Source organism: Silurus aristotelis, assembly GCF_946808225.1.
Source record: "Silurus aristotelis genome assembly, chromosome: 6".
NCBI lineage: Eukaryota > Metazoa > Chordata > Actinopteri > Siluriformes > Siluridae > Silurus > Silurus aristotelis.
This window is the reverse complement of record NC_139579.1, coordinates 20,271,604-20,297,169: the sequence shown is the minus strand read 5'-3', so window position 1 is coordinate 20,297,169 and position 25,566 is coordinate 20,271,604. Positions and strand designations below refer to the sequence as shown.

Sequence of the window (25,566 nt, the reverse complement as noted above, 5' to 3'; positions counted from 1 at the left end):
GCTGATGAACATCATTCTTCTAAAAGATTTTCCCTCAACTGGTGTATTGATGACAGTGGTGGAGAGTGCTGTTTAACACGTCTGCCATGTCTCCCGTAGGCGCTCAATTATATAGAGATTTGGCAACTTTGAAGGCCATAGTATATGATTTACATAATGTTTACACTCATTAAAACTATTTAACGAACCGTTGTGCCCTGTGGATGTTGGATGCATCATGAGGAAACGTATTTCTGGCAATAAATTATACTCAGTTCTATATAAAATACAACTGAAAACAGTGTTGTTCATGGAGGTTCTTCTGATAACAGATAACCACATAGAGTGGACATTACAGTGAGTTGATCTCTATATTAGGAAAAGAGGCCCAAATGCCTCTATTCCTTAATGATGTGCCCTAGATCATTTATTTGACTGTATCCCATCTATTAAGCTGTCTAATAATTGGAAGCCAGCACATATTTATTTATTTATTTATTTATTTTTACTTTTTGTGTCTAAAACCTGGTGCACACAAATATCTGGTCTTTAGTTGTGTCATGATGATTAAAGAAAATTCTATTCATTATGTAGTTTGATTTATGGAGTCAATAGTCAATATTATATCTTAAAATACAGCAATCACAAGACGTAAACACAGATAATACTTACTTTTCATATAGCTGGTTTAGAGTAAATACACAACAAAATACACAAACAAAAAGTGAATGAAAATACAATATAAAAAAAAGATAGCATAGAATTTCATAGATTTACTTCTTCTTCTTCTTCTTCTTCTTCTTCTTCTTTCGGCTTCTCCTATTAGGGGTCGCCACAGCGGATCATCTGTCTCCATTCCCCCCTGTCCTCTACATCTGCCTCTTTCACAACAACCTGCATGTGTTCCTTCACCACATGCATAAACCCCCTGCTTTTCCTCCTTCCTGGCGGCTTCATCCTCAGCATTCTCCTGTATTTCATAGATTTACTATTAACGTATCTGTAGAACACTTTTTACATTCTGGAAAACACTTTACATTCTGATGTGGTGATTTTTATTTTTTGAAAGCATGATTTACTTTGTATTAAACTGTAAGTCAACTCTCAGAACTAACACAGTAGGCAGCTTTGTTTAATAATGTTTCTCTTTCTTCAGGGAGGTAACTTGTGCATGGAAGACTACGATGGACGAACTCCTCTCCATATCGCAGCCTGCGAGGGTCACCTCAAATTAGTGCAGTATTTACTAAGCCAGGGAGCCACCGTCTATGCCAAAGATCGCTTTGGAAACACGCCTCTTCTAAATGCTGTTCGTTTCAGGTAAGACGGTAAAGATACTATACATTCAGCTTTATGAATGTTAGCACCTTTGGGAAGGATGGGTTCAAAAACTAAGAGTAAAAAAAATGTCTGTGGTTAATTTCACAATGAAGATAAGAGATATTAAACGTTGAATTGAATTCGTTAATTCATTCTAAAAAAATCCCTGATAAAAATATCTGGGGGAAACATATTAGCAGAATGTAGGTAAATCATGTCCCATTTATATTTGACTTTCAATTCACCTGAATGCCGGGATTCTGTTGCATTTGTCAATGACTTTGTGTTTCACTAGGGTTTTAAAAATGCGATGACACGGAGGCCAAATCTCCATAGTCGTTCATCTCTCATAGTCGTGGGGAACATAAAAAAAAAAACAATGCAACGATTATTATCTAGTATGATTGAGCATATGAAATCATATAAAATTACTTTTGCTAGGAAATTAAACATGTTGGGTCTTTTATGCAAGGCATTCATCCAAATCTACACGAAATTGTTTCAGTGACCAGAGAGTCAATTTGTTGTACAAGTGTCCTAGTCCATTGAATACCTGTAGGCTGGACTGAAGAGAGGACCTCAGACCCTCCCCAATTCTGGGGAGAATGTGTATTGAGGAGTCACATGGTTCTTTGCTTTGAATTTCCTCGAACATTACAGCATGTGGTGCTGGAATGCATTAGTTTAATTTAAGTTCTGATTAAAGGTAGTTAAACTTTTACCCATTTCTACCAAGAATGACAAACTGATTTGCAGCCTATTCCTGTTCTACATACAATGTGTGTGTGAGATTTAAGGTTTTGCCATGATTTCTATTTGGATCTCTGTATGCATTTGAAAGTATGACTTGTTGTACAGGTTCTTGAAAGAAAGTGTAGATGCATAGTGGGTGGGTGAGAGTGTGTGGGTGTCTCGTTTTACAGGTCTGTTATCACATACCATATTTCCTTATTGCTTTCCAAACAGTGTCAGAGAACCCTTATCATTTCAGAGCACAGGTCTGGTCGATTAAATCAATGTATTTCCAGTAAAAATGCAGCTAAGGTTTCATGTTTACTGCATAAAGCAAAGGCGTTCTCTTTTACTCTGTGAATCTTCTTTTTTTTTTTAAATCATGTGCGTAAACATCATTGTAATTACCTTGTGCCTCAGCCAAGGTGTGTTCCTAACTCAAGCCCAGTGTGGCTGTCTTAAACTGTGGATCCACTAAGAGCCTACTGATGAGGAATAAATTAATGAAATCATCATGGTTAGATTGTGCTGGAAAGTCTGACTTGCCTTTTGGCATTGATATGACTTCAGATGGAGAGTTTGTGAATCTATTAGGCTGGAGGCTGTCTCTCGCATCTGCGGTGCTGCAGTTCTGTTCATTCGTCTGCCTTTTTGTGATCCACAACCTTGCTGTGTGCTGCTCATACAAAATCCCTCAAACATAAACGGTAGACATACAGCTGGCCTTATTGCACGCAAATCCTAATGATCATGGTACGGTCTGTTGGGCACACCAAATGATGGCTTGGCTCAAGAAACTAGGACAGAGTTTCTTGCTCTTTATTTTCTCAAATGTTGCACAGGCTATCAAAAGTTTGTCTACATCTCTCTCTGCGGAGACATTACATACAATCAAACCAGGATGAGATGTCAACCTCATTAAAGGAGGTAGAAGGGAGGGGGTGTAACTAAATTACAGTTGTACACAGCAGGGGAGAGAGAGAAAGAAAGAGAGAGAGAGAGAGAGAGAGAGAGAGAGTGTGTGTGTGTGTACGTGTGTAGGAATTAGAGACACTCCTTAAAGGCCTTGACAACAATTATCATTTAATTAGAGCAAGCACGAGACAGTCAGTCACTGGTGCTTATTTTTACTCCTGCTGTTATATTTTCCTGCTGTTCGGATACATCTCGGCGAAGCAGAGTTTGGAGGGATTGTCAAACAACACTGTTGTTTGTTGCGTCTTTTTTTTTGGGCAATGTCACTCGTTTTTCTTTGATAACCATCTACAAAGCATTACATTTGTCTAAATATAAGCTGCCGTAAACTGAGAAATCAGCAGTAAGGGACAATTTTCAAAAATATTAACGCGATCCATTTGGAAACTTGCAACGCTGCAACTGTAACAACTGTAACTGTAATGTGTCATTTCTATAAGGAAGAGAAAAGGAGAATGCTAAAAAGGTGTGTTCTATTAACCAGCCCTACCTGCTACTCTCTTTATGACTGACAGATACTATGACTAGTCGAGGTAGGACTAACCGGACAAGGAAACACATACAGCAGGGTAGGGCTAAACTGTAACCCTGGAATAGATAAGTGGAGGACCACACCTCTCATTATGTAAGGAACATGAATTCAAAGATAAAGATTTAATTAGGCCTGTCTGGAAAAGCATTGGTTTCATATTTATAATGAAGTTGTTGCTTTAGTCCTATACTGCAAAAATTGTGACCTTCTTACTAAACTGCTGCCATTCTGGGATCCAGTAATCTTATAATTTATTTTTTTATGTTGCCTGTGGTATGTTTGTTTGTAGTGTTGTGTGTCTTGACTTGTCCCAACCTGCCTACAACCTTGCAGGCACTGTGGTGCTGTAGTATCAGCCACTAAACTCTAGTGCCAACAGTTGCTAAGCACAAAGGTTAATCAAACATAATCAAACCAACTTTACTAAGTTAAGTTTTCAGTGCCAGATCCAATACAGGAACAAACATTCCCTTTAAAGTCAGGGTTGCTTAACACCACTGAGAAAAATAGATGGCACTGTATTATTGGAGCTTTAGATCCATTTCAGACGAAAGTGGTTTTCAATATGAAATCGTATGCTTTATGTTAAAACACTTTGATAAGAATCAAGATACTGTATCACAGGCAAAACAAGAATTCAGCTGTTCTACTTTCAACAGCTGTGCATCAGTCATATTTTCTTTAACATATCTTCTTTCATAGGCACAAAGATGTGGTGAAGTTACTGAGAAAAACAGGCGCCCATTTCTCCCGTGATGAAATGGAAGATGCCGGAACCGAGTTCTGCAGGTGACACACTCACACACACTATACTTCACTTCTCTCTTGTGTAGCATTTATGCAAGTTTGACCAGTAATTCAAGGCTTCCTCAAGGTTTTAGAATGTTCCCGAACTACATTACATACATACAGCAAATGTCAAAAATGTAGTTTTACACTGTTTGGTCAACTGTGAGAAGTGTGAAAAAAATTGTATTGTGTCCTTTATTTACCTCACGTTTATTTTATAGGGATTTTTTTAGGGTCATTGGTAGGTATCTGATGTGTGTTCGGGTTTGTTTTGAAATTCCACCAATTTCTATCCTTTGTATTTATTTGTTGGGTTTATAGAAACACTATTATAAATAAAATATAGAAGAAATGCACACACATAAACACAATAGTTATTTCTCTCTTGGCTGATTTATCACCTTATAACAGACCATCAGGTTAATAGGAATGTTGTGAGCATTTTTCAGTAATCTGTGTTTTATCAAAATTATACAAAGTAATTTGTGTGTGTTTGTGTGTGTGTGTGTTTGTGTGTGTGTGTGTTTGTGTGTGTGTGTGTGTGTGTGTGTGTGTGTGTGTGTGTGTGTGTGTGTGTGTGTGTGTGTCTCTTCTGTATGTTTCAAAGCCTGGTAGCAAATGCAGACTTGGAAGGCTTGGAGATTTGGCACTTGGCTGGAGCTGATCTGACTATGCCAAGTTATAATGGGCAAATAGCCATTGAAGTGGTAAGTATAGCTAGAATTCCTTCACATGACTCTCTCTGAGTCTCAATGTAAGTAAAAAATATAAAACAAATAAATATAAAACAGTGAGAAAGTACTTCTGTTTCTTGTCTGCTTGTATGTTTCTAAATAGTCAATATAACCCAGTATCTCTTATTCTCAGGCCATGCAGTCTGGCAATGAGGAAGCTGTGCAGTTTCTTCAACGGGCTGCCCAGTACCGAGCTCAGGTATTGCTCATTGCACAAAAATACACAAACACACACACACACACACACACACATATATATATATACAGTGAGGAAAATAAGTATTTGAACACCCTGCTATTTTGCAAGTTCTCTCACTTAGAAATCATGGAGGGGTCTGAAATTTTCATTGTAGGTGCATGTCCACTGTGAGAGACATAATCTAAAAAAAAAAATCCAGAAATCACAATATATGATTTTTTAACAATTTATTTGTATGATACAGCTGAAAATAAGTATTTGAACACCGGTCTATCAGCTAGAATTCAGACCCTCAAAGACCTGTTAGTCTGCCTTTAAAATGTCCACCTCCACTACATTTACTATCCTAAATTAGATGCACCTGTTTGAGGTCGTTAGCTGCATAAAGACACCTGTCCACCCCATACAATCAGTAAGAATCCAACTACTAACGTGGCCAAGACCAAAGAGCTGTCCAAAGACACTAGAGACAAAATTGTACACCTCCACAAGGCTGGAAAGGGCTAGGGGGAAATTGCCAAGCAGCTCGGTGAAAAAAGGTCCACTGTTGGAGCAATCATTAGAAAATGGAAAAAGCTAAACATGACTGTCAATCTCCCTCGGACTGGGGCTCCATGCAAGATCTCACCTCGTGGGGTCTCAATGATCCTAAGGAAGGTAAGAAATCAGCCCAGAACTACACGGGAGGAGCTGGTCAATGACCTGAAAAGAGCTGAGACCACCTTTTCCAAGGTTACTGATGGTAATACACTAAGACGTCATGGTTTGAAATCATGCATGGCACGGAAGGTTCCCCTGCTAAAACCAGCATATGTCCAGGCACGTCTTAAGTTTGCCAATGACCATTTGGATGATCCAGAGGAGTCATGGGAGAAAGTCATGTGGTCAGATGCGACCAAAATAGAACTTTTGGGTCATAATTTCACTAAACGTGTTTGGAGGAAGAAGAATGATGAGTACCATCCCAAGAACACCATCACTACTGTGAAGCATGGGGGTGGTAGCATCATGCTTTGGGGGTGTTTTTCTGCACATGGGACAGGGCGACTGCACTGTATTAAGGAGAGGATGACCGGGGCCATGTATTGCGAGATTTTGGGGAACAACCTCCTTCCCTCAGTTAGAGCATTGAAGATGGGGCAAGGCTGGGTCTTTCAACATGACAATGACCCGAAGCACACAGCCAGGATAACCAAGGAGTGGCTCTGTAAGAAGCATATCAAGGTTCTGGCATGGCCTAGCCAATCTCCAGACCTAAACCCAATAGAGAATCTTTGGAGGGAGCTCAAACTCTGTGTTTCTCAGCGACAGGATATAAACCTGACTGATCTAGAGAAGATCTGTGTGGAGGAGTGGGCCAAAATCCCTCCTGCAGTGTGTGCAAACCTGATGAAAAACTACAGGAAACGTTTGACCTCAAACAAAGGCTACTGTACCAAATATTAACATTGACTTTCTCAGGTGTTCAAATACTTATTTGCAGCTGTATCATACAAATAAATAGTTTAAAAATCATACATTGTGATTTCTGGATTTTTTTTTAGATTATGTCTCTCACAGTGGACATGCACCTACGATGACAATTTCAGACCCCTCCATGATTTCTAAGTGGGAGAACTTGCAAAATAGCAGGGGGTTCAAATACTTATTTTCCTCACTGTATCTGTGTATATATATATATATATATATATATATTACACACACACACACACACACACACACACACACACACACACCACAGCATGAGCTGAGTTACACCGAAATCTTCAAACGGATTGAAACAAAACGCAGAAATGACAGACAATTTGATTGTTTGTTTATTCTTTTTTTTGTTTTGTTTTGCTGCTACTGTGCACAACACAGCATCAGGCAGATGAGGGTTTTGAGGTGAACATTTCTGTTTTCCCATTCCATTCCATTTCAGAACACCTTTAAACATTTCTGGCATCTCAAATGAATTGCATACATTTACATCTGCTGTCATGTGATGTCATGAAATACATAATGCCATAAGACATATGTGGCATTAATCAAAAGTCATTCTTCCCTTGTTCAGAAAGTTGCATTTTTATTTTTACCCTCAACTGAGGGAAATGTCATCCTTTGGTCTGTTATGTGCTCTGAGCAAATTGTGTGTTGTCACATCTCTGCCTTGTAGAATATTCTGTTTTCTATATTCATTGTCTTTTTATAGATTATTATAACATTTCTTTGCAGGTTTTTGATGAAACTGAAGAGGTAAATTGTAATATTTTACAAACATATATAATGCTTGCGTGTGTGCGAGTGTGTGAATGTTCTCAAAAATTTTGTCTATTCAGAATCTGGTTTTTGCCTGTATTTATAGCTCGACATACAAACTTTTGGAGAGAAACAGATCACCAACCACTACTTTTAGTGCCTGGTTTGTCATTTTGACCTTCTGAAAAGACTGTGGCTGCAACTGCAACTCTAAATTTTTTGTCTTCTGCTCCTTAATCATTGTACTTTAAAATAATTACTTTCTAAATAAAATTCAGCTACTCTGCCTTTAGTTTGCTAAATGTTTTGTTTATTATATTCTAATGTTGCCAATTAAATGGGTTACTGGGTAAACACATTGGTAAATGACATTTGCATGACTCTCTGTGCTTTCCAAAATGCAAAATGGCCAAATATAAATGTAGAAAATCAATTTCTTACATATATTTAGAAGGGAAAACCTTTTTGATTTTTTCCTTTTTCTTGTTTATTTTCCAGAATGGTGAATTCATCGAGTTTTCAGCTTGTCCACAGAAGTACTAAGAAGACAATCCCACTAGCACTATTTCTTTTTCTTTTTTCTTTTTTTTTTTAAGTGTATTTTTATAGTGTTGTTACAGCAGATAATTTCACAAAGCAGCTTTACTTTATAAACAACTAAACCAAAGGTGGCAGTGGTAAGAAGGCTGCTTAAGGAAGTAGGACTCGGACAGGAGTACATCCACCCTGAGTGACACCAGATGACTAATTTTGCTTATGATTGAGTACGGTATAAAACCTGGGTCACGCAGAGGATAAATAAATATGTGCTGGATAGTAATGCACACGATATTAGGTATGTGCATATTGTGAGTAAGAATCTTAATATGAGCATAGCATAAAACTGGTTTTATTTCTCCCTCCTCCAATCTTCCTTTTTTTTAAATACCTGATTTAATTGTGTCATTAAAGTGTAAACGCTTTTAATTAGAAACAAAGCTTGTTCTTGGTTCTCTGGACCATATGTATACAGGACGAAGCACATAAATGTAAGTGTATGTATGTTCAGGTATAATGACTGAATGGTATTTCATATTACTGAGCAATAATGCTGGACCTGTTGACATCACATCAGTATTAGAAAGTAATAGTGTTATTGTGTCGGGATACAATATGTATTGTACATTTTAGAAGGTGCTTGTGCGTTTATGAAACCCATGTTTGGGAACGGTTTCAGTTCAGATATGCTGTTTAAACTGTATCGTGTGTAATCAGGTTTACTGATCATCTCGTTAGGGTGTCATGAAGTGGAAAGAAAGTGTTATGATTTGCACTAGCCAAAGTTATTTTGGCTTTTGGCTAATTTACCATCTGCTTATGTGAAATGCTACAAAATTGTTGTGCAATATTTAGTCTCTTTTCAATTCACATCACCATAGTGTGACATGTTTTGAGGACACACAAATGTGGAGAAAAACTCAGGTAATATCAGAATGCGAAAAAAGATATGTTTTATGTCACTGGAAAGTAGTCAGTTTATTATTATTATAATTGTTAATAATATCCTATGATTGTGAGTTTTGTATACGTTAGAAAATCTATGCTTAATGTTAGATAAGCACAAACCTGGGAATAAAACATTTTCATCCAAATTGTTTTCCTTTTGTTTATTAAATTAATGGTTGAATGCCTTTTCCTCCCTTTCTCTACCTCTCTGTCTCTCTCTCTCTCTCTCTCTCTCTCTCTCTCTCTCTCTCTCTCTCTCTCTCTCTCTCTCTCTCTCATGAATATACATGTTTGCAAAAGGTTACTTTACAAAGTGGTCATATCTTCAAAATGTGGAACATCGTGAAGTACAAGCTGGCTGATTTGGCTGTTATGTAATGTCATTTACCTCATAAATGGGTTTAACATAAAATATGTAAAATTCAAACACAATGTAATAAAATGTGCAAATTCTGTTTTTTTAAAACAGAAGGCTGACATAAACATACCATTTTTGTGTAAGGTTGGGCTGCACAGAGTAATTAGCTCGGAATTTAAGGGATTTGATATGTTTATAATGAAACTAGAAAACCCCAAAGTGTTATTGTCATTATACACACACACACACACACACACACACACACACACACACACACACACACACACACACACACACACATATATATATATATATATATATATATATATATATATATATATATATATATATATATATATATAAATAAATAAATAAAAGTCTGTGTACCATGTGTCCCATATTCCAGGCCATCTTGTCATATTTATATCTTGTATAGCTGTAGGAATCTTGAAAATATATTATGCTAACTACTAGTAATATACACTCTATGACTAAAAGTTTGTTTACACCAGATGAGCACACATATATAAAGTACTTCTTGAAACTGTTGCTACAAAGTTGAACACAATTGTATGGAATATATTATTATGCCCTTTACTGGAACTAAGCAGCTTGAATCTGTTCCTGCATCACAATGCCCTTGTTCCCACTGCAAGCTCCAGAAAGAACATGATCTGTAAAATAAGAACTCAGGTGGCCTTTACAGAGTCCTGACCTCAGACCCATTAAACATCATTGGGATGAACTGGAATGCTGCATGAACCTCAGGCCTCCTCTATCTACATCAGAGTCTGATCTCAATAATACTCTAGTTGCTGAATACAAATTTTTACAGTCACACATTGAAATCCTTCCCTGAAGAGTAGAGCTTTATTTTAACAGCAAAAGATGCCTAAATATAGGTGTAATGGTCAGGTGTCCACACTCCTAGGGCCATATTGTGTACATGATATTTACAGAAATACATGAAGTTCCTTTACACACCTGAGGTGTGCATGGTAGCAGGTGTGTGCGAAGAAATTTAGAATATATGATGTGTTTCACCAACGTTTTTTATTTTATCCAAAAATTTGAAATCCTGTTTATTACAGAAATAATAAAAATAAAAACCTCTTTCACTGTAAATAAATGTTTAAATTGGATCTAAATGCATTAAAATGATAATAGGAGGTTTATTCTATGGTGCAGGTCCATAGAAACAATTAGCTATCAAAATATCTGTAAAATGATCACAAAAACTGTAGTTTGCATACAGTTTCAGTAAGTTTTTTTTTTTTTTTTTTTTTTTTTTTTTTTTGGATTACACTGATAAAGTATTTCTGGAACTTCGAGAGAGAGAGAATGGTGTCCTGGGCATGGCTGAATGTGGAGTTGAGCGTTTGGGGAGTAGGTGTTGTAGGAAGCCAGGAGAGCCGGTCTGACCTGCACGGCCTTCATTCCAGCCTGCTTCATTGAATAGGGCTTGTATGAACAGTGCCCTTAGCTCGCAGTATAAAAACACTGCACTGTCACACATTTGGCACATCGGGGAGAAGACGCTTTCGTGCTTAGTTTTGCTTTTTGCGTATTTATTTATTTAGAAATTGCTTTATTAGGTTTTCTCACCAAGGAACTGAAACGCACTGGGATGAGGTTTGATTGCTGTAACCTATGGTAAGACGACTGCTCCTAGTTAAAAACCGCATACTACCTCGATTGTTTGTTTGTCAAAAAACGCCACATTCTGTGTCGTGCATTTGACCTAATTTTTAGTAGGCGGTTTTGGACGTAGCCCAAATTTGAAGACAGCCACCTCGCGGGTCTTCCCTACCCGGAAGTGATGGAATCAATGCGGTTTGTCGGGTGCAGTGGTTCTTAACAGTTCAACAGTTCTATCCAAAAATTGTGAAATGTTTAGGACCACTTGACCAGGCAGACGTTTGCTTTGGAGCTGAAAAAGAAGAGGAAGAAAGAGATCCCTCCGCCTGTTTATACTTCATAAATCTGCTGCTATAGATAATGTGCATATCCAACCTGTGCAGTCTGGATGATTTCATCAAGCTTTCAGCAGGTGATTAACTAACATCATAAATAGTGTTTTAACAGTTTTTTTCTCCCAACAAATAGATGATATTTTAATTAGAGGTTTTCATTGTGGTAAATGTATTGTATTATTTTATTTTCCAATAAAACGTTCCATTCAGAAAACGAAGTGTGTACAGTCATCTCTCATGTTTTCTCTAACATCTTAAATAACTTTCTTTCTTTCTTTCTTTCTTTCTTTCTTTCTTTCTTTCTTTCTTTCTTTCTTTCTTTCTTGCTTTCTTTCTTTCTTGCTTTCTTTCTTTCTTGCTTTCTTGCTTTCTTGCTTTCTTTCCGATTTTGCTATTTTAAAGGTAAGCTATGTGTCAAGGAATCTGTGTGTAAGCACCGATTTACATATAGGTACATTTTATATTATTTAAATAGTAAATTCATTTGTGTTGCTGCATTTCGACAGGGCTATAAGGTACATCTCTCTCTCTCTCTCTCTCTCTCTCTCTCTCTCTCTCTCTCTCTCTCTCTCTCTCTCCGTTCTCTCCAGCAGTGGTATTCAATCTTATCCTCAGAGTGTTAGTGTGTCTACAGATTTTCATTCCAGCTAAGCAGGAACACAACTGATTCCACTTGTTTAATCTATTGATCTCGATCTTCAAACGACTGCTAGGTGTGGCCCCTGCTTGGCCGTAATGAAAAGCTGCAAACACACCAGCACTTTGTTGGTAAGATTGAAAACCCCTACCTTACACGGTGATCTCTGTGGTGTTATTTATTTATTATTATTATTATTATTATTATTATAATTATTATTATTATTATTATTTTATAAAGAGTGAGAATAAAGCGGATGGACAGTTTTGAACTTGAGTTTTACGTTGAGTTGGCGCTCTCCGTGGTGCTGAAGATTCTCTCCGGGACTCGGAACCCAATTTCTTCTATATGTATTTATTCTGGAGACGTCCTGCGTTTTTGCCCTGATGATTTACGGGCACAGCCTTACAAGCGTCTAAGCGTGACAAATGCACGACAAGCGAGGGCAAGCGTTGAACGAAAGCCCAGGCGAATCAATAAGCGCAATTATTACGTTAAATCCTTCCATCAAGTCTCATTAGTTCATGACAAGTTTAAAAAAATGGTGATCATTACAACAAACGCAATCAGGAAAGAAGACCATACACACAACAGCTCAGTCCACAAACTTCTATATTACAAAATATACAGCTTGCAGGCTATTAGAAAACAAATCCCGGGGATTATCTGGCTCTTAGGCACAAGACACAGAAACAAGATGGAGAAGACTAAAGAGACTCATGAATTGTAAATAAGGTCCGAAATTCAAATAGGCTAATATTGATTAGTGTCAAGCGAAAAAACGAGGAAAAAAATGGCAAGTGTGTCATTATCAGACTTCAAAGCTTAAAGAACACCAGAATGAAAAGCATATAGCTATAAAATGGATGGAAAAATATTCTTATAAAAGTAGTGTTCCACGTGTACATGTTCCATATTTATATGTTCCATGTTTATATGTTCCATATTTGTAACACAAATAGATAGATAGATAGATAGATAGATAGATAGATAGATAGATAGATAGATAGATAGATAGATAGATAGATAGATAGATAGATAGATAGATAGATAGATAGATAGATAGATAGATAGATAGATTGATTGATTTTGTAAATGTACAAAAATCAAACCACCCACTGAACTATATTGCACTAAATGTCACAATGTCACTACACTCACATTTGCTTTTAATACATTATTCATAAGCCAAGATTGCAAGTTGCTTTCTTTATCCGAGTAAGGCGCTTGATCTCAGCGGTGTGCCTTTAGCGCCGATATTCGCTAAATGCTGCTTGTTATAGAGCAGAGGCGAAGAGCTCTGATGATGAGTGGGAAGGAGGAGGAGAGGGAGAAGGAGGAGAAGCAGGAGAAGGAGGAGGAGGACATGTCGGCACTCTTAATGAGGAGCCCGAAGCGCATTGCCTACACGGGCGAGGCCACCAGATGTCGGCCCGCGGTCCCTGGAGAACTCTCTGCGGAATTTCATCAGCGTGCTAGGGTGACCCTGCCCCATCCAGCGGCTGTGCGTGCTAAATCACATTTACAACGGATTGCAATCATCAGGTCCTAAAACACTAACGGATGGGTGACCCCGACCACACCTTTCTAGCCCACACTGTCATCTATGTGTGTGTGTATGGGTGCGCGCTCTCTGTGTCCGTGTGTGCGCATGTGTTTCCCGCGTTATTGTGTGCGTGTTTTACTTTGGTGACAAAATTTATGACGCACCGATCACAAGCTTCCGAATCTCACTGGTGCAATGACACGGTATTCACGGTCGAACTTGTCAACCATCGGCAGTGTCTCCCCTTCATGGGCAGCGGAAACGACTCTTCAAACCAGAAACGAGTTTATTACGGCTGTAATGGCCAGCTGCTTATCTACAACGAAGTCCTCTGTGTGCACCAGATAAGAGTTTTATTAACAGGCCGGCTGTAATGTTGTGCATTCAGTGTACAAACAGCGGAATAGAACCGACTTAATCAGGCGTAATGCGCTTCAGTCTATAAGATGCTCGATTGCAGAACGACTTGAGAGCGCAGAGCAAACGAGCGCTCACTTTCATGTCAGTGGCGGAGAATAATCCCTGATATTAAGACACATTAATCCACAACTGCCACACGGTAAAGGTGGAGAAACCCATTTCAGCTTGGAGATGAATGCAATCTGTTATGCACAAAGCGTCAGGCTCGAGAGACGAGCTGCCCAAAATTCCCCAAAGCCTTTCTAAGGTGTCGATGGCATCAATAGACATTTGAAACATTTATGCAGATCGCGGACTATGCTTACATGCTTACATGGCAACCACACACTTCCAAGGCACAAGGGTTATATGCTTCTATGAGCTCTTCTGTTCTTTAAGATATAGGCATTACAAATGTACTTTGTTAGGACTCATCAGTAATGCATAATGTCTGATTATCTCAGGTGATATATATTACATTTCTCTAAGACTTTCATATGGTTTTACCACATCACCAAAGAGCGTTTGTACCCAAAATGTATAGTATACCTTTTTCTTTCAGTAGAAAGAAGTCTAACTTATTCAATATCACTGGGCTCACTTTACTTTATGTACTTAAATGTAAAAGAACATATAGTGGAAAATTCAACTTTTCAATAAAACAAAAAGTCTCAACATGCTTACAGTGGCAACTGCAATAGTACAGTTTTTAAATTTGGGGATCATGATGCAGTTAGAAACTGTTAACCTGGAAAAGCAATGTTGGGAAAGGGACAAATGGAAAGACAGATTGGAGAAGATGAAAACACACAATGAGAGAGAGAGAGAGAGAGAGAGAGAGAGAGAGAGAGAGAGAGAGAGAGAGAGAGAGAGAGAGAGAGAGCGATGCAGATACTGCATGAGAAAATACAGACAGAGAGCGCGCGAGATGAACATAGAATGAACAGAAGGTGCAGGGATAAAGAGAGATAGACTGACAGAGAGAGAGAAAGAGAGAGAGAGAGAGAGAGAGAGAGAGAGAGAGAGAGAGAGAGAGAGAGAGAGAGAGAGAGAGAGAGAGAGAGAACGAAGGAAATAGAAAGAGAGGTGGAGTTGCTGAAGGTGGTCCTCCTCATCACTGTTGCTTGAGTCTCCTGGCAGCTCTGTCTGAGCTGCAGCGTGGATGCTTGAATGAGGAAAGTGCCTCACAAAGATGTTTGTTCATAGCGCATGGATTGCAAGAGGATTTCTAATGGGCTTGTTGCTTATTTGGACATATCCTAAGACACTGGGATGATACATATCACACGAGATAAATAACTGACAAAGCACTGAGGATAAACTGAACGCTTTGCATGAGTTACAGATGGATGTATGTAAAAAGCATTCTCTGGATTAAAATCAAACCATTATTTTGGGGAAAGGTAAAATGACTGAGTGGAGCATATCGCGTTCCACATTCTCAAATCTGCCCTAAAACTAAGGGATTATTGTCTCATAAAATGGATGTACAAAAGTCCGAGGACGCGTCCGGGTCGGAAAAACCAAATCCAACCGTCATTGACTTGGGAACCTTTTTCGTGGACTCAGATATAATATTTGGATTTACAAGTCATCTTTTAAGACGGAAAGCAAAGGTAAGTGCATCTTAGCCACTCTACAAGTTAGTTGTCGTTTCAATGTGCGCGTGTAAGCGGGAGTGGCCACGAGAGTCAGCACCGAGAACAGCTCTCTTCTTCCATCACTCACTCCACCATCTGCCGAATAAATGTTTAAATCACTTACTGTCATAGGAAACCTTTAGGGTTAGTAAATATATGTTAAATAAGTTTTTAAAAAGAGGTTTAAGAAATCATTCCCATGGTTCCTTCTTGCAACAGGTTCTGTAATCGGCGCTGGCAACGATGCAGACTGTAAAAGAGCAATCAGAGAACACACATGACTTTAACAAAACCTTTCACGTCGTTTGGACGAGTGTGTAGAATAGTGTAAGACTGATATACACCAATGGGAACATTGATATTCAGCTGATAACCTGAAAATGATATAAACTATACTCTGGCTATAGATAAGACAATAACATATTGCAAAAAAAAAAAACAGCATTTCGAGCACATACTGTCAAAGCTACATAGTCAGTTTGCTGAATGTGTCTGAATATTGATTTCAATGTTGCATGTGCTTACTGTTTCTTTTAACAATAGGTGAATTTGATGTAAGTGATATTGAAGCAACGTGGAGTAGGCTCCATCTTCACTTCGTGTGCTCTCACTAGAACAAATCCGCCTTATAACACTAGGGCAAATCATTAAGTCTTGAAAGTCTTATTTGTTATAATTATTTTTAATTAAAGGATGGACATCATAGTTAACGCATATCCTTTTCTAAAAACAAGTCTAAATGATTTGATTTAAAAAATGATCAAGAATATAAGAATACAGCAACGTGTCACTTGCGATTCTGAATTCATGCGTTACCCCCTTTTCTGTGTCTTGGAAGTCTTCTTTTTAACAGTTCATCAATTGATGTTGCACAGCCTGTGACAAATAGACAGACAAAGAAGGTGGACAATTGAGGTGGAGGTACCACTTGGGCTGTGACTACAAATCATGTGACCACAGTGCTTACATCACCAACATCAACTATCTGGAGATAAATAATTAAATATTTAAAATCGCCGTAGCTTTTTTTTTAGTTCACTAATGTAGGTAAGTTGTAATTTAAAAAATGACCAGATGATGGAGCCAGAGTAATAAGGAAGAAAATCGTGTGCGCCTCAGTCAGGGCAGCAGCAACACGGTGACATTTATACAGCATGTACAATATGACATCATTCTTGTAAAACATGGGTCTGCTTACAACTGAATTTAGGATAGTCCATAAAAAAAAGACAGTTTATGTAGCAGGAACCATTCAAATTCAGCTAATATGAATTTTCAATGCAATTTGAGAAATTCTTATTCAGTTTTGGAGGCACGTTGTAGACATGTTCTTTAGGTTTTACTTCAGGTCTGATCATAGAGTCACTCTCTAAAGCGCATGCAGGCTGTAAAAGAAGGCTACCCGTCCGCCTATACTAGCGCACTATTACGTAGCAATTATGGAAGGGGCTGGAGCGCGCACACGCGTGTGTACAGCCACGCCCCCTCAGCGGCTTATGGTGAAGCGCAGTGACGGCGGGCCGACCCGCAGCTCCGCTCCGACATGGCCCGAAAAAAACGCACCAAGTTTTCTATGGCGATCTAAACATGCTCCTTTCACCGCGTTTCACTAACCAGCGCGCATAACCTGGAAATATTCTGAAAAACCAAACAGCTTGCTAAGCTTTTTTTTTTTTTTGCAAAGTTTCAAACAAGATGACTCGAGCTGAGAGCGCTGCGGAGGGTCAGAGCAACAGGGGCGCTGCAGTAAGTTCCAAAATGAGTGGTGGTGTTTTCAGAGTTGTTGGTTGAGTCTTGTGTGTAGGTCGATGAGAATTTGTCATCTAAAGGATCATCAGCGCTACCAGGTTTTGCCAAAACTAGAAATGCTGCATAGGATTTCGTTGTTCATGCTATAATAACGGTGCTCTCAAATGCGCATCCTGATCTTATGAACTTGTTCTGCTCATTTCTTTCCCAGCTTGATGGCACTTCCAGTACAGAGTCTTCTTCCTGCTCTTCCTCCGAGCCCAGTCCGAGACAGAGGCGCTGTGGGAGCAGACCGCAGCCCGAGGGCGCGCGCTCAGTCAGCATCGCCGAGACGGACCGGGACGACGTCACTAAAGCCGCAGACATGTGCAAGCAATGCCGTGTGACTGTGGAGGAGCTCAAGAGGCAAGCACTTGCCCTGACCGAGCCAACATCTCTGCAGGTCAGTGTGAGAGATGATTTGAGAGATGTTTTTGACCAAACCGTTAACACCTACACACATACTGCATTCAGAGCCAGGAGAAATGCTGCAGCATAGCATAGCCCAGCATATGTTCCAGCATAGCCAGGAGAAATGCCACCCTCTTTATCTGACCAAAAACTATTTTTAGTGTCATTCATTCATCTTGACTATGCAGTCTCACTGGATTTATTACCTGATTTGGGAACTGTGGGTGTGAGATGGGAATACATCCTTGATAGGATGGCAGGCCATCAAAGGGCACCATATGCACACATATACAAAGACTTAGAGGCAATTTAGAATATCTAATCTACCTACTGCCATGTTTTTCAGACGTGGGAGGCAGAGAGTAACTCAAGGTCAGGATTGAGCTTTTTATACCTGACCTTTCAACTTACCAATCCCAAACACTTTGAGATTAAGATTTGATTTTAAACCTGTCATGTTTCACATTAGCTCTGATTTTTCCAGTCATGTTTAATCAGACTACAGTTGACATGACTCATTTTAAGTAACTGGGTTTTTTGTACTTAATACCATTTAACTCAAGTCATTTAGGACTGTAACTCAAAATACTAGTTGTTCATGATCTCTACCAAGACGAAAACGATCAGAAATCGTATCATTGTATGAACATCAAAAAAACAAAATATGTTCCTTTATTCTATGGATTTTAGCATGCTTTCAGCTCTAGTGAGCTTGAAGCTGCAGTGGGAGGACTTGAATTATACGAGACTCAATTAGTGGTGATGATTGAAATCCTTCATCGCTTGCCAAGGCCAAATGTGAATTCCCCCTTATGGTCATGATTAGTTGCAGTCTGTATAAACAGGAAAAAACTCATTTGTGTACACAGTATGCTAGTGTACCGAGATCATTTAACCTGAAGAGTGCTGTACCTAGTAAACCTCTATAAGTCTCTAGAATTGTATGCTATTATAATTGAGTACTGTCACAACAATGTTACTCTTAATAATATATAAACTATTACAACAAATCTTTAAAAAGACCGATTTAATAACGACTTATAATGTGTCATTTGCAGAGTTGCTGTATTTGTACTGTCTTGGTCATGCAAAACTTGTCTTTCCCACATTTACTAACAAAGAGTGTCAATAGCTAGGGATCTTTTCAGTGGAGCACGATTTAGAAGTGGCCCATTGTTTTGGGAAAACAATGCTTATCTCATTCCTTGTCCGTAGACCTCGGGATTGGGGGGTTTGCCGGGGAATAGTTGAGTGTATTTGCTGTGGAGTCTGCAGAGGAAACAGACACCCAGTTGACCTTCACCATGCATTCAAAGTTTTCCTGTATACCCGCACCAAATTCCCACCACTGTTAAATATAGGCTTGCAACTCTTTATTGTTGTCTGACCTGCTGCTGAGGCTAGCCTTAGGTCCCCCCTCCAACTCTATTTAGTGGTGGTGGTTTCAAAGGAAGATCTCACGCTTAGGTAGGATTTCAATCCCTCCAGCTTTATTTAGCCACCACCCCCACTACCCCCACACCCACCTCAATGCTTTTTTCCAGGTTAACTGATAGGACAGAGAAGGTCTTTGTACGTGTATGTGTTTGTGCATGTGTGGCATATCCAATACGCAGTCCTTTTACTTGGATAAACAGGATTCATGGCTTAGTTATATCTGCACCCAAACCCCTTCCCCTTCTCTTCTTATCTTGCCTTTTCCTCCATCACTGAGCTCCTGGAACTGGTTACGCATGGGAACTTAAAAAGAGTTCTGGACTGTCTGGCCATGCAGATCATTGCTCCTGTGTGGTCTGCACCAGGTTTGAAAATAGAGGAGGTTACAGCAAAGGATTATTACTTTATCGGACTCTGTGCTGATGGCTTAATGAGGCAGTGGGCACAACTACCATGGGAGGCTGCTTTTTGGGGAGGGGGGGATCAGTTTCCTGAGCTGAAGAGCAGAAAGGATGCATTGTCCAAATGGGCTGCAGTGTGCTTACCTGACCTGAACTCTGACACATGACTGATATAAGTTGCCAAGAATTGTTTTACGGTTTATTGGGCAGCAAGAAATTGCTGCTGAACTTTTATTCAACCTTGTATTTATGCCTGATTGCTTATGAGACCTAATGTGTCTTTTTTCATTTAAAGAATAGTGCATATGTTGTTATTTTTGTGTCAGTTCACATAATATTGGTTGCCTAATTTCTGATCTGAAGTCCTGGGCCAAAAGCTTTTAACTACAAATAATTCATCAAAAAATTGCTGTCTATTACGCCACCTATGAGGTTATTATCAAGTTATTACTTGATAATAATGGGTAGCATCAGGTGTGTCAGGTAACTAAATAATAACTACTCTTTAAGGAGAAAAAAAAAATCTACAAACACATGCTAGTTTGAATTTAACATCATTATATACATCATAGTTTAAGTAATTTTTAATCATATCGTGATTTTAACTTTGTGTTAAGGAGGCTGTATAAGTGAATTTACCTCTTACTAGCTTTTCCATTCAGGTCACTGCAGCAAAAGTAAACAATCAAATGGCTTCACCGACGTCTCAGGAGTGCATTTGTTTAATATTTGCTCTATTTCTGACTAAAAGCATACAATTTTGCTATTTTGTGCTTGGCCTATTTTTTTTTTTACAAAGGAGTGTACATTAAACATTACCCAGGTGTATGTGGTGAAGTTTAGTTTACTTTAATCATCTGGCATGACTAGAGTGGCCCTGTGGAGTGCTTTTGGCTTTAATGATCATTCTGTTGTGTATTTGGATTTTGCCAGAAACCTCATTGGCACAGGGCCGAATGTTAGCATGAAACATTTATTACATATTTAATTAGCTATACACACACAGAATGTCACACACAGACAGTGAATTCTCTAATACCATTTTTGTTTCTTTTATAACAGTAGCAATATTAGTTGTGTGAACAGCTTTAGATTAGCAACACAGAAAACAACACATACTGCTGACATACAAATTTGATAGAAGAGAGTCTTTAAAACTGTGTAGTACTGACTTTTAAAAGGCAAACCCAGTGTTGCATGTACAGCACTGTTTTTTTTTAAGCTGATCCCAAAACTGATATTAGGAAACGTTCCTTACAGACAGCTAATAGTCACGCTTGGTCCAGGAAATGCTTGATCAGCACTGATGCTCTGGTGACAAGCTGCTTCTTTATAGTCTTCTAAAGTGTACGTGTTAGCAGGTGGCAATTAGTCTTTCTTCACGCCCCACAGCTTTTCATTGGCTTGCATTTTTCCACAGGGCTTGCCCAGGGTTCTACGCATCCTTTGTTTTATTATTTATTGTCAGTGATTCCTTTGCCTAAGGAACTGGCACTTCTTCTCACACCGTCCTGCAAGCTGGCAGCTCAATATTACATATGGTTCACTGTCAGTCCACTTAAAGCCTTAACAGTGGCCTAATACATGATATAAGGTCTGGATGCTCAACATATCCCAAGGTGCAAAGAATTTATTGACACAAATTATAAACACATAACCCTTAACTGTTTTTGCGTAGTTTGTATGACTTCCAAACGGGCTTAAAGTGGTTGAAGTTATGCTGAAATTACAGTGTTGTAAAATGGGATTAACTAATAAGATAGAACCTGAGAACTTTACAAATCCAGTCTTGGATTCCCGTTGCATTGTGCACTACAATTATGAGATCTTTCAACAAGACAGAGGAGCTTGAACACCTGGTTTAGATCAACCCTTCTATATGGGATATAATCTTTACCCCCTTCCATTGTGGTTAGACCTCAGGTATCAAATTTAATAAGATGAATTGTTGCTTGGAGGTGGATGATTTCTTATCTATATTGTCTGCTCAGTGGAACTGAAGTGGCTGTCATCTATTACAATTGCTTACTACATCTCCAAGGGTCTACAAACTAAAGCCATCTGTCGTGATCTGTACAACATTTAAAATTCTTTCAGGTCAAAAGCACCTGTAGCCCTTGGTCATTTTCTGGTGTCACCTGATACAGTGGAGGACATGAACCTACTTGTCTTACCATGGCTGCAACTGGTGCTTTTGAACCCTGTTGCGTGGATGGATCGGGAAAGTGAGTCTTTCATTATGAAAGGCTAATTCTTGTAGAAGCAGGATTATATGTGTAAGAGAAAGAGAAAGTGGAGACAGAAGAAGAAAATAAAGCTGAAATGTTCTATATGAAAGTGCAGGGGGTTTGGTTGGTGTGGGATTGAATATCAAAAAAAGAATATAAAATCTGATATCTAAAATTCAATGTGTAGGTAAAAAAAAAAAAAGATCCGAATTAATGCGCAGTCATTTTATCCCCAAGCTTCCTCCGTCAAAACACTAATTTGTATTTGATGTGATAACGTTCCTCTTGTGAACTTGTATAAGTCTTGTTATGCATACATGCTGGAGGGGAATTGCCACTTTGATGAGTCAATTCTTTCGTCATAACCTGCGCTTTCTCATGGGAAGGAAGGCCAGTTGAAGGGAAAGGTAAACGCTTACTGGAAGTCCTGGTTCGGCAGGCTTGGCCCATCCTTCACCCAGATCCCTGCAGGCAAGGGTTGCCCTACGCATGCCTGAGCACCTGCTATAAATCAATCACTTTACCCTAATGGTTTCACATTATGTTTTTACCTTTCTTTCATGCTGTTTTGCACTTGGCAATAACAGGGCTTGCAAAGCAGCTTTTGGGTATCTGTGTTGTTTACTAAGGAGAATGTTCAATTATGATTTATGAGTTATTATTTTTGTCGGTTCTCTTTTGATTTTAATAAGGCAGAGCTCCAGTGCTCAGCAAACATTTCTGTTTAAAAAAAAACTGATGTGACATGCATGTACATCTTTACAAGAGTACCTCTGGAAATATCCCTTAAATTTACAGGAATAGTCTCAGTTCTGTTAACTGTTAATCAAGTTGCTCATTCCACAGTGACAGAGACTTTGACATGTGCCCTTACGGTTATTTGGTGTGAAATGTGCCCTGTGGGTGAAACAGTCAGTGGACATGCTGAAAATCTAGCTGAAACCAAAAGGTGGAAAAGTGGAACTGAAGCGATTGAATGCCTGGTAGCACTGGACACACATGTGAATGCCTGTCATGGTGAAATAAATGGAACAGGGTAAAAGCACCACTCTGGAGATGAAGGTTTTTGCATGAAGCAGTTCACCTTTGGTGTGACTGGTTGTAACTATTTAAATCCTTCATCACTGCAGACCACAGGTTAAAGACCTCTGTTTTTAACCACACAATGGAGGATTAATGAAACTCCTACACAGGTGTTAGATTTGCTTGCGTAGGCTGTGGTAATGGATGCACATTAAGCACATGTTTGAACTGGGAGCTGTTCAAAGATAAGCTGTGTGTTTAGCTGATAAGATAAATTGTTTTTATGTTCTCCCCTTACCATTTGTCTGTTTCTGAAGGTAAAATTATTGTTTTAAAAAATATATATTTTATAGAGATTTTTTTTCTCAAAATGATAAGGTGAACATGAGCCGAATAGCACTCAGAGATATCTTGGACAAAATAGTGAAAAACTTGCAGTGACTAATGTTTGTTTGGTTGTCTTTCACTGTTGATTGACAGGCTTTATGTCTCATTGGGTCTTCTGTGTAAATAAGGGGAGCCTGGTTCAGATATTTGTGTGCCAGGTGAAGTTACACGTCTCAGCCACTAGAGGCTTGCAAATAATTCTTTCAGATGTTTACTTCATGAGCAGGAACTTACAAGATACATATAAGATGCATTATGCTTCTTATAAATGTGTTCACAGGTGCATATATAATTGCACTTTTAGAAAACAACTCATCCTTATAAACTAGTTAAGAGACACTAGTTTCGGAGGGTTAACTTATAACTAGGGATTACCAGCAAATCTACTAACTATAGGTAACTATTTATTGATTGACCTATGACCCTCCTGTCAGGTTGTCCACTCTTTAATGTGTTGTAGTGTTTCAGTGGATTAACCAGCAGAAGAACAGGTGTCGGATCACTTCCACATGTACATACACATTTGCAACTGCAAATTATACACTAAAACACTTTAAATTATAAACAAAAAGATAAATATAATAAAGATGTATAAAGAACAACATCTAGTATCATGCATTAATATCATTCTTTGTCTGTTAACACATTTCATATATGTAACTTACATAACATGCATAAACTCAGTAAACTGAAATCTGTAATTTAGCCACACAAAAATTAATTAGGCTTTACAGTTCATTAATTCAAAAGCAACATGAATACAGTATATATGTATTCATAATGTTTCATCTCTAAAGTGCACTCAATAGGCTATACTCTCTGTATAGGCTACGTGGCCTTGAAGTGGATGTGCTTAAAAAGCGCTATGATTGTATAAGCAGGATGTCAGACAGAATAGTGGAGCAGTAGAATTAATAATCTGATGTAAGATGGCAGAGTTGAGCAGCAGGCATCAGTCACTGCTCAGAGGTAACGTGTGGGAGATGAGTGACAAGCCAAAGAGAGAAAGGGAAGAAAGAAAAAGAAAGCACAGAAGGAGAATGTGCATTAAAAGATGAGATGAAAGGATGGGCCAGGTGATATGTAGACTCTGAGAAACAGGGAGATGACAGTAAGAAGAGACATGTGTTGAAAGAAAGAAAAAAGAGATTTCTTTGCTGTCATGGGCAGATTTCTTAGTTTCTGTTAGAGGAAACATCTCTGTGCTAGAAGGTATGACAGAGGCAGCATGTTCAAGAGAGGCTTTGGATTTGTGCGTGTGTGTGAATGCTTTAGTATGTTTTTGTGTATCAATGAAAGTAGTGAGTAAAGATACATGGCAGGTGATTTATTTTATATTCAGGACAAAAGAATGTATTTCAAAATGCTTTAACCAGTATAATATCCATTCCTTTCTCCATGCCTAGTCCTGTCTGTTATCAGAGCAGCCCGATTACAGACTAGATAAAAGAAAAGAGTAGGACAGTGTGGGTCGTCTCCCACTGGCTCCAAAAAGCTTAGATTCTCAGACGTCTGGCAGTCTGCTTGTCTGCTTGTCTATGTTTTTTTTTTTGTTGTTTTTTTTTACGTTCACAGACTTACAGGCTTTTTAACTATACAGGCGTGGTATATTACACGCACAGCCCTGAGAGTTAATAAGTGTTTGTGGAAACATAAGTTGAATATCTTGAAGATCTGTCTTAATCAGCATCAGCACAGCTTCATTTGAGCTCTGCTCTTCTACTCTAGTGTTGGAGCTCATTTCAGCAGGAAAGTTTCAGCTGTTCATGAGTGGGGTTTGGTAAAATGTCAGGTAGCTTGAATTGTTGGGCATATAGTAAAATAACAAGTTGTGTTACCATTGCATGCTTCTTATAACTGAAGAATCGTCTAATGTCTTTACTGTAGTCGAAAAAATGGCTCGCACTGAGATACAAAAACGTGTTATTTTACGTAGATTCTATGTAGTAAAAAACTTATCTATGATAGATTTTTTTTTTTATATTTTAGTTGATCAACATCCGATTTCTCTGCCAAAGCCAAAGTGGAAGCAAAAATAAGTCGTATCATTGTTAATAAAATATGAAGAAACTCATTTTTATCATATCCCTTAGATGTAAATGTGTCTTATAAAGACACACCCTGTATTACAATCTATAACAATCTAATCTTGGAGATACAGAGTGGGTGTTTGAGAGAGAGAGAGAGAGAGAGAGAGAGAGAGAGAGAGAGAGAGAGAGAGAGAGAGAGAGAGAGAGAGAGAGAGAGAGAGAGAGAGAGAGAGTGTCAGAATAAGACTAAAGCCAAACCAAAGCCATTGTCTCTTGGCTGCTTCACATTAAAACTCTAAAACCCTAATACACTGGCTCTCTG

At 38.6% G+C, this 25,566-nt stretch overlaps 2 protein-coding genes across 14 annotated transcripts in view; both read left to right on the top strand.

The window, feature by feature from the left end:
* Positions 1–9,132, top strand: part of aspg (asparaginase homolog) — a 31,059-nt gene extending 21,927 nt beyond the window's left edge. The window contains exons 12-19 of one of the 10 annotated variants that reach the window (XM_083544095.1): positions 1,136–1,299; positions 4,241–4,327; positions 4,935–5,034; positions 5,195–5,260; positions 7,124–7,147; positions 7,478–7,498; positions 7,608–7,664; positions 8,000–9,132. In XM_083544095.1, the coding sequence (XP_083400221.1) occupies positions 1,136–1,299; positions 4,241–4,327; positions 4,935–5,034; positions 5,195–5,260; positions 7,124–7,147; positions 7,478–7,498; positions 7,608–7,658 (513 nt within the window). In that variant the 3' untranslated portion in view covers positions 7,659–7,664; positions 8,000–9,132. Of the gene's footprint in view, positions 1–1,135; positions 1,300–4,240; positions 4,328–4,934; positions 5,035–5,194; positions 5,315–6,988; positions 7,148–7,477 lie in introns of all 10 variants that reach the window. The other 9 variants (XR_014534039.1, XM_083544096.1, XM_083544097.1 and 6 more) reach the window with 9 other exon arrangements.
* Positions 9,133–14,813: 5,681 nt separating this feature from the next.
* The window catches only part of kif26ab (kinesin family member 26Ab), a 75,417-nt gene continuing 64,664 nt past the window's right edge, over positions 14,814–25,566 (top strand). For 2 of the 4 annotated variants that reach the window (XM_083544016.1, XM_083544015.1), the window contains exons 1-2: positions 14,814–15,515; positions 17,500–17,730. In XM_083544016.1, the coding sequence (XP_083400142.1) occupies positions 15,381–15,515; positions 17,500–17,730 (366 nt within the window). In that variant the 5' untranslated portion in view covers positions 14,814–15,380. Of the gene's footprint in view, positions 15,516–17,027; positions 17,286–17,499; positions 17,731–25,566 lie in introns of those variants that run through there. The other 2 variants (XM_083544018.1, XM_083544017.1) reach the window with 1 other exon arrangement.